The sequence below is a fragment of the Trypanosoma grayi genome, assembly GCF_000691245.1.
Source record: "Trypanosoma grayi strain ANR4 Tgr_411_V1, whole genome shotgun sequence".
NCBI classification, from domain to species: Eukaryota; Euglenozoa; class Kinetoplastea; order Trypanosomatida; family Trypanosomatidae; genus Trypanosoma; species Trypanosoma grayi.
In genome coordinates this window covers 1-10657 of record NW_008826030.1, presented here as the reverse complement: position 1 = coordinate 10657, position 10657 = coordinate 1, and the positions used below count along the sequence as shown (strand labels likewise).

Below are 10657 nucleotides of genomic sequence, written 5' to 3'. Positions count from 1 at the left end.
CGGGCGGATTTGCGCTGCATGGAGTCCGCGCTAGAGGCGCTGATGCAGTGCCGTCCTTTCACCGAAGCGGAGCGGCAGCTCCTCCTCAAGGGTGTTGGCTGCGTGGCGCTCGAGTACGCGGAGATGCTGCTGCGTGAAGGCGCTGCGGTAAAGACAGTGCTGCGGCGTACCGCGGAGCACCTTTGCCTGGCGACTGAGGCAATGGAACAGTACCTGTGCCACCTGCCGGAATCACTCCCCGCCTTTGCACAGGCGCAGCTGAAGCTCGTGCGGCTTCTCCTCATCCTCGGCGTGGAGCATCCCAGACCCGCTGTAGGAGAAAACCCCTTTCTTGAACACGCAATACACATGGTAGAGGAACTTCTTGCTGAGATTTCCCTTCTTTCTCCGTCTGGCGGTACAGAAAACGACGCCGCGCTGCAGCGTGCGTGGCGGTGGACGCGGGCACGCCTCACCTCTCAGGTGTTAGAGGCACACGGGGATATTCTCACCGCGCAGGGACGTCACCGGGCGGCGGCTCTGTGTTTGACACGAAGCCTTGACGAATACGGCACAGCCGTTTCTACTTATTATGGTGGTGGCAATGATGATGATGATGGGCGGAATGCTGACACGAGACTCAAAGAGAGTGTCGATGTCGTGCGGCTGCGCCTTCGTGTGAAGTATGCAGAGGCGTTAACACGCAGTGGGGATTATGTAAAGTCGGTGCAGCTGCTGCAGCGACTTCGGGCTGAGGTGACTCCATCGTCTGGCGGTGTTCCTCCTGACACTATTGCTACTGTCATGCAGGCGTTGGGAAATGCCCTCACCGCGTGCCACCGGCTGCAGGAAGCGCAGCAGTGCTACGAGGACGTGGTTGAATGTCTTGAAGCTGGCGACGACGACGTATTCCGCAGCGCCGCGATGGACCGCCTCGCGGACATTGCGCTCTGCTGCGGCAAGGTCAGTGAAGCGGTGGTGTATTTCCGCCACGCGCTGCGGTTGCGGCGCCGCACGCTTGGTGACTGCCACCTGGACACAGCTGCGTCCCACCGGAATCTCAGCGAAGCGCTCTTTCTCCACGCCCGCTACACTGAGGCGGAGGAACATGCCGATGCGTGTATGCGCATTGTCATGCACCTGTACACTGGAGCTACTGCGCGCCATCTGCACGATGACCTTGCGGGTTCCCCTGAACGTGTAGGGCGCATTGCATCCGGTGGTGGTCTCCTCGGTGTGGCGTGTGCGCATCGCAGCCCATACGTGCAGCACCCGCTCTACGCAGCGGCAGCACGACGCAAGTCGGAGTGCATTCAGCTTCGCAAGAAGGCGCGGATTCTTGGTAGTTGAGGTCATCAGGAAATAAATTTGAGGAGACATGTTCTTTTTTTGGTGTGGTGGTCAAAATGGACATCGGTGAGAGGTGGTAAGGTTGGATAAATGGATATGATGATGATGTTGTTGTTGTTGTTGTCTTGTGTCATGCTTTTCTTTTTCTGTATGCATTTTCCTTCGCGAAGCCCTGTTGTTGTTCTTCTTGCCAGTGCAGCGTGTGCTCTGTCTGATTGGCGAGTACTCTTTTTCTCTTGCCGTCGCGGTTTCGGCTTCACCAGTAAGGTGTCATAGATAGTTGTGGGTCACAAGAGCGGCGTGCGTGATGCTCGCCGCCTTCGACTTTGGCGTGGACATTGGGAAGGAGGAGCGGGAGGTGTTCCACGACAAGCTGCAGCTGTTCGTCACCGGGCATGAGAAGATGCTGATGGAGATCCAGCAGACATTCGACCGCCGCTGGGACCCGATGATGTGGGACCCGCACACCGACACCGTGTGCATGCAGCTGGGCGCGCGTGCGGCCCAGTTGAAGGAGCGTGATGTCTCCATCGCCGATACACTTGGCCGTACAAAGCTCCACAACCGGCTTTTCTACCGCATCACGTTGTGCTTCGCGAGTCTTGTGACGGAGATAGACTCGCTCGCCGCCGAGGCGACGGACGTCCTGATCCCGCCTCTGGCGGTGTTTGGCGACGACAGCTGCCGCGAGGAGGGCATCACCGACGAAGAGGCGCAGCAAGGCGCCGGTCGCATGCTTGGGCTGCTGCAGGGTGTCTGGTCCTGGGTGCAGCGGGTGCGCAAGGTGGTGCTGCGGACAGTGCGGCAGCTGGCGGCGCTCTACTCCCCGCTGCACGAACACGACAACTACCGCCCCTTCACGCAGGTGCGATTTCCACTTGTGTGGCGCTCCCTCGCGGACCTCTTCAGTGCCATGGTGTGTCTAGAGGAGGTGCTTCAGACACACGACACTCTCCGACACGGTCTTTCCATCTATCGCAAGCTGCTGGCGCAGGTGTCTAGGAACAGTGAACGGTTCGAGTACGATGAAATGACAATGGAGCTCTTTTCTCGTCTATTAAACAAGGTTGAGTGCGAGGTTCTTGATGATGGGATTCTGCAGCGTCTCGTCATGCAGTTGTTTGATACGCAAGAAGAAGGGGTGGTGGTGCTTGTGGCTATCAATAAACTTTTCTGCACGGAGTTCACGGAGATACTCGAGCAGATGCTTAGCACAGTGGAGGAAAATGTTGGAACAACACGTGAGGGTGACACACGGAAGCGATACGTTGGCATACTTGGTATGTACTACCTCTACCTGTACCTTTTTCCACAGGTGGTGGAGGAAGGGACGCGCCGCAAGCTGTGTAGGCGTGTTTTCGCCCTGCATCGTCAGATGCCTGTCATCTACATTCGAGGCGTGCATCTGTTTCGTCCCGCTGAGTGGATGGCACGCCGTGTGCCGGTGGAGTTAAGTCGCTTTCAGCAGGATCCCATCAAGGAAGGGATGCCAGCCATCAAGCAGGCGTGTCACACCAGTAGCACAGAGTTTATACCGCAACTGAATCGCCTCACTACACTTGTAAGTGCGTGGCTTGCGGAGATGGAAACTACAATTCCTGTGGACCCGTCACATTACAAGAAATTCCTGCAGTCCACCACACTACTTCTGCAACGCGGTGTTTTACTGGCGCAGCATCTTCAGCGGCTTCTCATTAATCATATCGTCCTGCACAACTGCGCTGATGTCGCCATTCCTCTGCAGCACGTTGACGGTATCGCCCATGGGCTGCAGTTGCTTATGATGATTCGGGCCGCATACCACACCAAGACAGGAGTTATGGCGGCGGCATACAATCTTTTATTGCGTTCCATTACATATGTAATGGAACGGCATCTCTACGAGCTGCACCTTGGGCTGAGTGATGTTATTCAGAACGGTACAGAGGAGGTGACTGATCAATATAGCGCCATTGGTGAAGCCATCGCACTTCTTCACAAACCACAGACGCCAGAGAATTTGGTGTGCCTCGACCTGATCCTCAGCACTGTCTTCAACCGGCGTCAAATGAACCCTAAGAGCGCGGCTGTCATCACACCGAAGCACAGTGAGGAAATCCTTATCGCCTTCTCGCAGTTAAATCGTGTAGCCTCATATCAGACGATACTTCACGCTGCCACGGACTGTGATTTCCTCTACTGGCAGCGGGAGGCGTTTTATCCACTGTTTTTTGAGCGACTTTATCAGAAGCCGTTGAAGTCTGACCACCTGCCGTACCTTCTTATGGCGATGCACGACTGCCGCCCGTCTATCCTCTCCTCAAAGCACGTGGATAGTGCGGTTGGCCTGCTGGAGGCGTACATCCGATATATATGGCAGTGCCTGCGGAAGCACCTTATTGAGCCTCTCTGCGCTGATATTGAGAATGAATTGCGCTTGTGCACTCACTCTGTCGTCCTAGGGCAGCCGTTCCGAAAGATTGAGCCAATGACAAGGGCGCGAAACTTGGCGCGTTTCACGCGGCTAGCACCCTTTCGCTTCTTCAATGAGTGGCTCCATGTCGCGACGGAAGTGGAGCACTACTTGGATGCGCAGTTCTATAACCTAAACGCACTTATGGCAAATGACTGGAAAACGTACGAGGAGATGCGCAACTTGGCGCTGGAGCGGTACGGGCTGCACATCTGTGATGGATACCTGCCTGGTAGCATCGTTGATCAAGGCCTAGATGTCCTTGTGATCACGGAGAATATACAAGTTTTTGTGGCAAATTACACATACAATATGAATGAGCAGTTGTTTGTGCAGCGGCCGTCGACGACGGAGTCCAAGCACCTTCATACGCTGCACATTCGTCACATAGCCAATTCTATTCGCACACACGGCACAGGTATCATGAACACGACGGTCAACTACGTGTACAAGTGCCTCCTGAAGAAGCTCGCAATCCTCTCACAGTTCCTCTACGACGACCATGTCAAGTCACGCCTTATCAAGGACGCGAAGCTGTTCCAGGCCCAGAAGGAGGAGCTCAACGGTGAGTACCCGCTGTCACAGGCGGAGAAGTTTATACGGGAGATGCGCAAGCTGGGCGTCGCCGACGACGGGCAGACGTTCCTCGACAAGTTCCGTCACCTCGTGTCCGAAATTGGCAACGCGCTCGGGTACATGCGGATGATGCGCAGCGGCGGCCTCCGTGCTGTTGCGGACTCCGCCATCTTCATCCCCTCCATCGACAACGTTGTTCGCCTCGAGCGCGTCATTGACCCCGACGCTATTGGCAGCGAGGACGACGAGGAGGAGGAGGAAGAAGAAGAAAGGGAGAGAAGTGAGGGGAAGGAAGAGGAGGACGACACTGCAAAAGCACCGCCGTGCACGGTGCAGGCTGTGCGTGTGGTGGATCGCGTCATTCAGAACATGCGTAAGAAGCTGTCGGACGGCTCCGAGTACTTCCGCATGCTGCTCGAGGCCGTAACGAAGCGGTTGAAGGGGGCGGAGAAGTACAGCCACCTGAAGAACTTCCACATGATCATCCCGCCCATCTGCGTTCTGCAGGTGGAGCTTATGATACGCGAGAAGGAGCAGCTGGTGAAGAAGAATAAGGATGGTCTATTCACCGATGACGGCTTCGCCCTCGGCTGCGCTTTCCTACTGAAGTTGTTTGGTGTGTCGGAGCCGTTTGAATCCCTCCATTGGTTCGAGTGCGTGCGAAAGCACTACGCGGCGCGCCTCCAGGCGATGCAGCAGGGAATTTCACAGCGCAACAATGAGGTGAAGAGCCGCAAAAAACCGCATTGGAGGGATGCACCACACGAAGATGAGGAAATTAACAACATGCACCTTACCGCCACAATGGTGGACTACGCAATTCGAGAATACGCCACATTGGAGGAAGCGTTTGTATCGAGCAAGGTGTTTTTTCACTCTTCCGTGGCTGACGAGAGCGACGAGGACGAATCTGACGACGATGAGAACCAAACAGAGGGATAGGCAGTGTAGTTTGCCGTCTTCGTTTGCAAGTGCAAATCACAGTGTACACTGTTTGTGTCCTTTTTTTTTCTGCTTCGTATGTTCCTATTGTGTGCTTGTGGGTTGTTGTTGTCGTTTTTTTCGCAGTTGTTTGCCTTCCCCCCTTTTTTTCCTCTGCGGCAGCGTGCCTCCTCTTTCTCCCTCTCTCTCTCTCTCTCTTCCCCCCTTCCCTCGTGGAGGCGCGGATTAATAATACTCGCTTCTCCCTCTGCTGGTTCATTTCCGGTGCCACTGCTATTGCCAATGCTGCTAAGAGAGGTGGGTTGAGGAAGGGGGAAATGTTCTCGCGTAGCGCATGGACCCGTGCGATGACGTCACGTGCGGCGCTCACGACGCTGGGCCTCGCCCCCTCGGCGGACATCACCCACGCCCATGTGAAGAAGGCGTACATTGCGCAAACGCTGCGCTGCCACCCCGATCTATGCCCCGACGACCCTGACGCCACCGAGAAATTCCGCCGTCTCTCTGAGGCCCTCCGCGTCGCGCTGAAGTCCCTTGAAATGCGCCGCCCTGCAGGAGCTACCACGACGGCTGCGTCGTATGATTCACAGAGTGTGCTGGATGCGCTGCGGCATGCCATCGCGGCGTACCACACGTACCGGGACGCCGCAAATGAGGGAAAGCGCAGCAACGATAATGTGCGGCAAGACCCATTTTTCTCCCCCTCTCTGGAGTACGTGTCGTCTGTGTGTCAGACAGAGGCCGCTGCGATGCGGCGTGTGAAGCAGTTCTGCAATGAGCTTCCAGAGGTATTGTGTGGGAGATCGTGTGTGCTATTTGAGGCTGTGGCGTTCTTCAATGCGAGGTATGTCGAGGCGATGTCACACTGCGTCCTGCGCTTTTCGAAGAATCTTCCTATCATTGTCAGTCGTGTGGTGAAGGGGCGAAAAAAATACGTGCGCTATACGCACACCAAGGCGAACGCGGGGGTCGGGACGGGTAGCCGGCCCCGTGAGCAGCGCATTGAGGACATGGCAATGAAGCCCCTCGTTCTCGTTGGTGCGCTTCTCTTTGACCAGGATCCAAAATTCAAGGCTGCTACTGATTGCTCATATAGTCAAAAGGGAAGCGAAGCACAGCCCAATACTCATGGCAGCAGCAGCAACAAGAACAACAACAGAAGCACATGTGGTGCCGTCTCACGGGAGGATATTCAGATATGTGAGGAACTTATATGTACCATTTATCCATCGGATTCAATTGGTAACATCACAGAGAAAATAGGGGTTTGGGAAGCAGCGAGCTATGAGCGTTTACAGTTGGAATTAGCGATGGTAGACACCACATCCATTCTCTCCAGTATGCTAGATCTTAATGAGCACTGTCTTGCGGTAATGCATCATTTGCACCTTCCAAAGGATGTGTCTGAGAAAGTTTCCCTCACGCTACAAAAGCTGGTATGTGGTTTGTGTTATCATTGTGACGAAAAACCTCAAGGAAACGAGGGTGATACCAGTTATGATAACCCTGACAAACAATACGGATGGAGAATAGCTGATGGGATCAATCGATGTCGGTATTTGGCCCGCGCAACGGCGCCCCATATTGAAGGTAACATCACATTAATGTGGGACAATAACACACCACTAGTGGAGAACACGGAGGAAGTTGCGGTGGGAGATGATGGCGATGATGGACCGATGTGGAGGCGTACCAACGAGACGGATGACAAGAATAACAATCACATCAACAAGGACTACGTGGTTGTGCGTCACATGTCATGCTGCACTGCCGAAATGATACGTTACGCGGTATCTGTGAAGTTGTCCAAAGACCTCGGGGAATTCCTTAGCCGCCTGGTGGCTGCATTGGAGGTGGTACTTGAGCAGGCCGATGCCTCCGCTTCCCTGTTGTCGAAACTCCTCGAGGTGAGAGAAAAAGTCGTAAAAGAGGAGTTTATTCCACTACAAGAACTGCAGACCAAAGATGGTGGGGCAGTTTCGGTGGATGACAAGGCGGGAGCCGGCAATGAGGCGGAGGAACCGAACACCGATGGCGTGACAACAAATATGGAACCATGTAGTTGTGGCGTTCCATTAAGGCATAACTATCGTGGCGAAGTCGAACATGACGGCAATGCTGTAAAGGAAGAGGAGGATGAGCACATCGAGTATCGGTATCGGGGACCAATTCGTTGCTTCCCGCGTATATTTTCCATGAATACATCCGAGGAATATGCTTTTTGGCGGCATGTACACGAGCATCGTGTCTATTTGGCGCCGCACGTTCCTGCAATGAACGCCGTCAACGTGTATTACAATTGTTTCCCATACAAGCCACACCCACATGCCGCGCACCATGATGAACGCCCATCGGACGGGGAGGTGCTTGCCGGATGGGTTGGGGAGGGTGAGGATGGGACGGATGATGTAGTCATTACCCACGTGGAGATGGAAAACGGCGCCGCCTTTCGAGAGTGGCTCGAGGAAATTGTGGAACAGTCCTCGCTCAATAAGGAATGCAACCGAATAGTGAGTGAGGCTGGGGTTGGCTATGTCACGAGAGAACCAACACTTCCACTCCCACAGTACCTCTCCTTTGTGAAGGTTTTCTGTGGAGCAGCGGGTGTGCGTGGGATCCTCGAGCGCAAGGCGGGAAAGACACGCATGGCGACGCCGGAGGAGACGGGTCTGACGATCGTCGTTGGGACAGAGTGTGACGTGCGTGACGGCGGCCGTCTGCTTGTGCCATGGTGGATGGATCCATCCGTGCTGGTAGCCCTCCTCCACGACAACACGGACGGTCAGGTCTCTTTGATTGAAGATGGCACTAAGGCGGCACCCCACGGGGGCTAGCCAAGACGGCCGCCCTGCAAAACACAAAAAGAAAAATAAACAAAGAGAAGAAATAACAAAAAAAGAAAACCGTGCCAGTCCCGACACACCGTTCGCAGATAAAAAATGTTTGTCTCCCTCTAACCATCTATCTATCTACCTAACCGTCCATCTATCTATCCCTCTCTTCGTTACTCTTGTTTTTTTTTTATTTTGCTTTTGTTTCCTTGCGTTGAGATTGCAAAGGGGAAAAGACGTAGAAGACCTCTACCGGGCCAAACGGCGACGAAGCAGGAAGTTAGATGCAGCCCCCTCCTCTTTGGTTGTTTGCTTTTCCGGAAGACCTAGAAGTTATTTGGATAGAGGTTAAATGGCAAATACTTAAAAACTCGTTGTTTCCGCATTCCCCTCGATAAAAACGCAACGCCAAACAAAATCGGAATGACAAGCATGAATGGGAACACTCCCAAAAGGCATTCGCAAAGAGAAAGAAACACTGGGCCATCCAAATCCATATCCACACACACAATACATAAGGGAAGAATGTTTGCCTTCGTTTCTCTGATGGAAACAAACTGGGAGCAATGTGGGAGAACATACAATACTTTTCCGCGCCTTCTTTTTAGCAGGACATTGTGGTCGTTTCAATGTCCCTAAAAGGGATCCCAAGGGGCGTCCCGTCTATGAAACCGTCAGTTGCCCAGACAAAAAGGTAGGCGTCGAAAAAGCCTTAAAGCCACACCCTGCGTCACCGCCCCTCTTCACAAGCAAGGCCCCCTTGCGAAGCCAACGCCCTGCGCGGCCTTTCCTAAAGATATCTCATCCGCCGGGCGGCTAGCTAAGGCCAAATATCTCAAGGCGTCTTATGCCGCATGTTTTCGTAAAGCATTTTTCTGTTGCTGCTGCCTTGTCGACGAGGCCGTCCGAAAATCCGTTGCCGTTCCGGGGGCCTGTGAAAAGAATGGCCAAGCCGTGCCCATTTGATATAGGAACCCAAGCCACCATAATCTTACGGTCTATTCCATACATACAAAGTACAGAAAGTGTCGCAAAGTGTAACTTTTGAAAACAAAGCTAGGCCACAAACAACTTGGCACAATATTTAACACGGTCCAAAAATCCCTCTTGGGCGTGGAATGGGTGACGGGCAAACGGCTCTCAGTGCGTTTGTGGGGCGTTGAGGTCAGACGTCTTTTTCATGTGATTACAGACCATTTTTTAGTACGCAGGTGAATCACGCCGAGGGTTCTTCGACCATTGAAAACGGTGAACGCACCCTTCATTTAGACAATGGCAGAAAGGCAAACTTTGCTTCTTTGCGGCACCCCATGGTGCCCTTTAACATGCCCAAGATTGAGGATTTTACCATGGCTTTCGACGATGCACGTGCGACGTTTCGGTTCGTTGAAGGTGCATTTGGGTATTTGCTGGAGACGTCACCAGGGCAATTGCTGGCGGCATATTGTGGTATTTTTCCGTTACCTATGAAACCTGGTTTTGTTCTGGAACAAGCGTGGGGCAATTTTTGCGGCTTGGGCATATTCCACCCGCCACGAAGGAATACCCACCGAAAAAAAATGTAAACGGGCAGGCGGCTGTTTTATCAGTTGCGCGCCGCACGCGCAGAGCGGGAGCATCCCGGCGTGCAGACCCAGACCCTCGCCAACGCCTTGGGCAATTCCCTGCGAGAGGGCAGCCTTGCTTTTTAGGCGGATCAGAAAGCCAACAAGCACACCACCCCCAAGCAAAGCGCGGCGTTGCCGTTGTGGCCAAATCGGGCATTACGGCACAACGTGCTACGCTCGATTGGGAAGGCACCGCATTCAAGCCAAAAGAAAAAAACGATAATTGGCCGCGGAACCAAAGAAATACGGGGCCAGGGAAATATAGGAATGCATGCCAGGCCGTTTACTTACTCTATGTCGGCGGCGTGCTTGGCAGGGGATTTCCCTGAGATCCCAAAAAGATGGTCCTACCTGGACTCGAACCAGGGTTATCGGATTCAGAGTCCGAGGTGATAACCGCTACACTATAGGACCGGCCATCAAAAGACTCCATTCCGAAAAGCGCAATTGCGATTCCCCTCCTTCTGTGGGGCGTCTCGGCGGGGCGCCCCGCGAATTCCCACAACGCACCAAACCGATTCAGCGCCTTGATCCCGAGGCGCCGATGAACCCAAGAAAGGGAAAGAGTACCGATATACACCTCCTGCGAAAGCAAATCCCCCTATTCTTCCTGTGAAGCGTCCCGCCCAAAATGCCCCTTTTGGGGTAGTGCGATTTCGCCCCGCCGACTGGCTGCTGCCAATGCCGGCCGTGGGGCTGCCCGGTCGCCTTTCAGGGTCAACAAATCGCTGATGAGATCAAATTTCTCTCTCTCCATTGGGCGGGCCTGTTTTATGGGGCTTGCGCTTGCCGTTTTCCGAAGGTCGGCCAAAAGCATTTGAGCCGGCGGCCCCCCTTTGGCCAGTAAAGTTAACAGGGCTTTTGTATATTAAACCAAAATGCCCTTGGGCCAATTGTAGATTTTCAGTAAAAAAAAAAAA

The 10657-nt window shown here is 53.8% G+C and overlaps 3 protein-coding genes and 1 non-coding gene across 4 annotated transcripts; 3 read left to right on the top strand and 1 right to left on the bottom strand.

The window, feature by feature from the left end:
- Positions 1 to 18: 18 nt before the first annotated feature.
- On the top strand, positions 19 to 1329 carry DQ04_04111030 (hypothetical protein; the record flags this gene model as incomplete). The annotated part of the gene is made up of 1 exon (XM_009313340.1): positions 19 to 1329. One exon carries the CDS (start codon positions 19 to 21, stop codon positions 1327 to 1329), a length of 1311 nt encoding a protein of 436 aa, XP_009311615.1.
- A 307-nt stretch (positions 1330 to 1636) lies between these two features.
- Positions 1637 to 5299, top strand: DQ04_04111020 (putative WASH complex subunit 7-like; the record flags this gene model as incomplete). The annotated part of the gene is made up of 1 exon (XM_009313339.1): positions 1637 to 5299. The coding sequence occupies one exon, from the start codon at positions 1637 to 1639 to the stop codon at positions 5297 to 5299; it is 3663 nt and encodes a 1220-aa protein (XP_009311614.1).
- Positions 5300 to 5616: 317 nt separating this feature from the next.
- On the top strand, positions 5617 to 8133 carry DQ04_04111010 (putative DNAJ-domain protein; the record flags this gene model as incomplete). The annotated part of the gene is made up of 1 exon (XM_009313338.1): positions 5617 to 8133. The coding sequence occupies one exon, from the start codon at positions 5617 to 5619 to the stop codon at positions 8131 to 8133; it is 2517 nt and encodes an 838-aa protein (XP_009311613.1).
- Positions 8134 to 10079: 1946 nt separating this feature from the next.
- Positions 10080 to 10151, bottom strand: DQ04_tRNA007 (the record flags this gene model as incomplete). Its single annotated transcript has 1 exon — positions 10080 to 10151. It is a non-coding gene; the product is annotated as a tRNA-Gln (tRNA).
- Between the last annotated feature and the right edge of the window lie 506 nt (positions 10152 to 10657).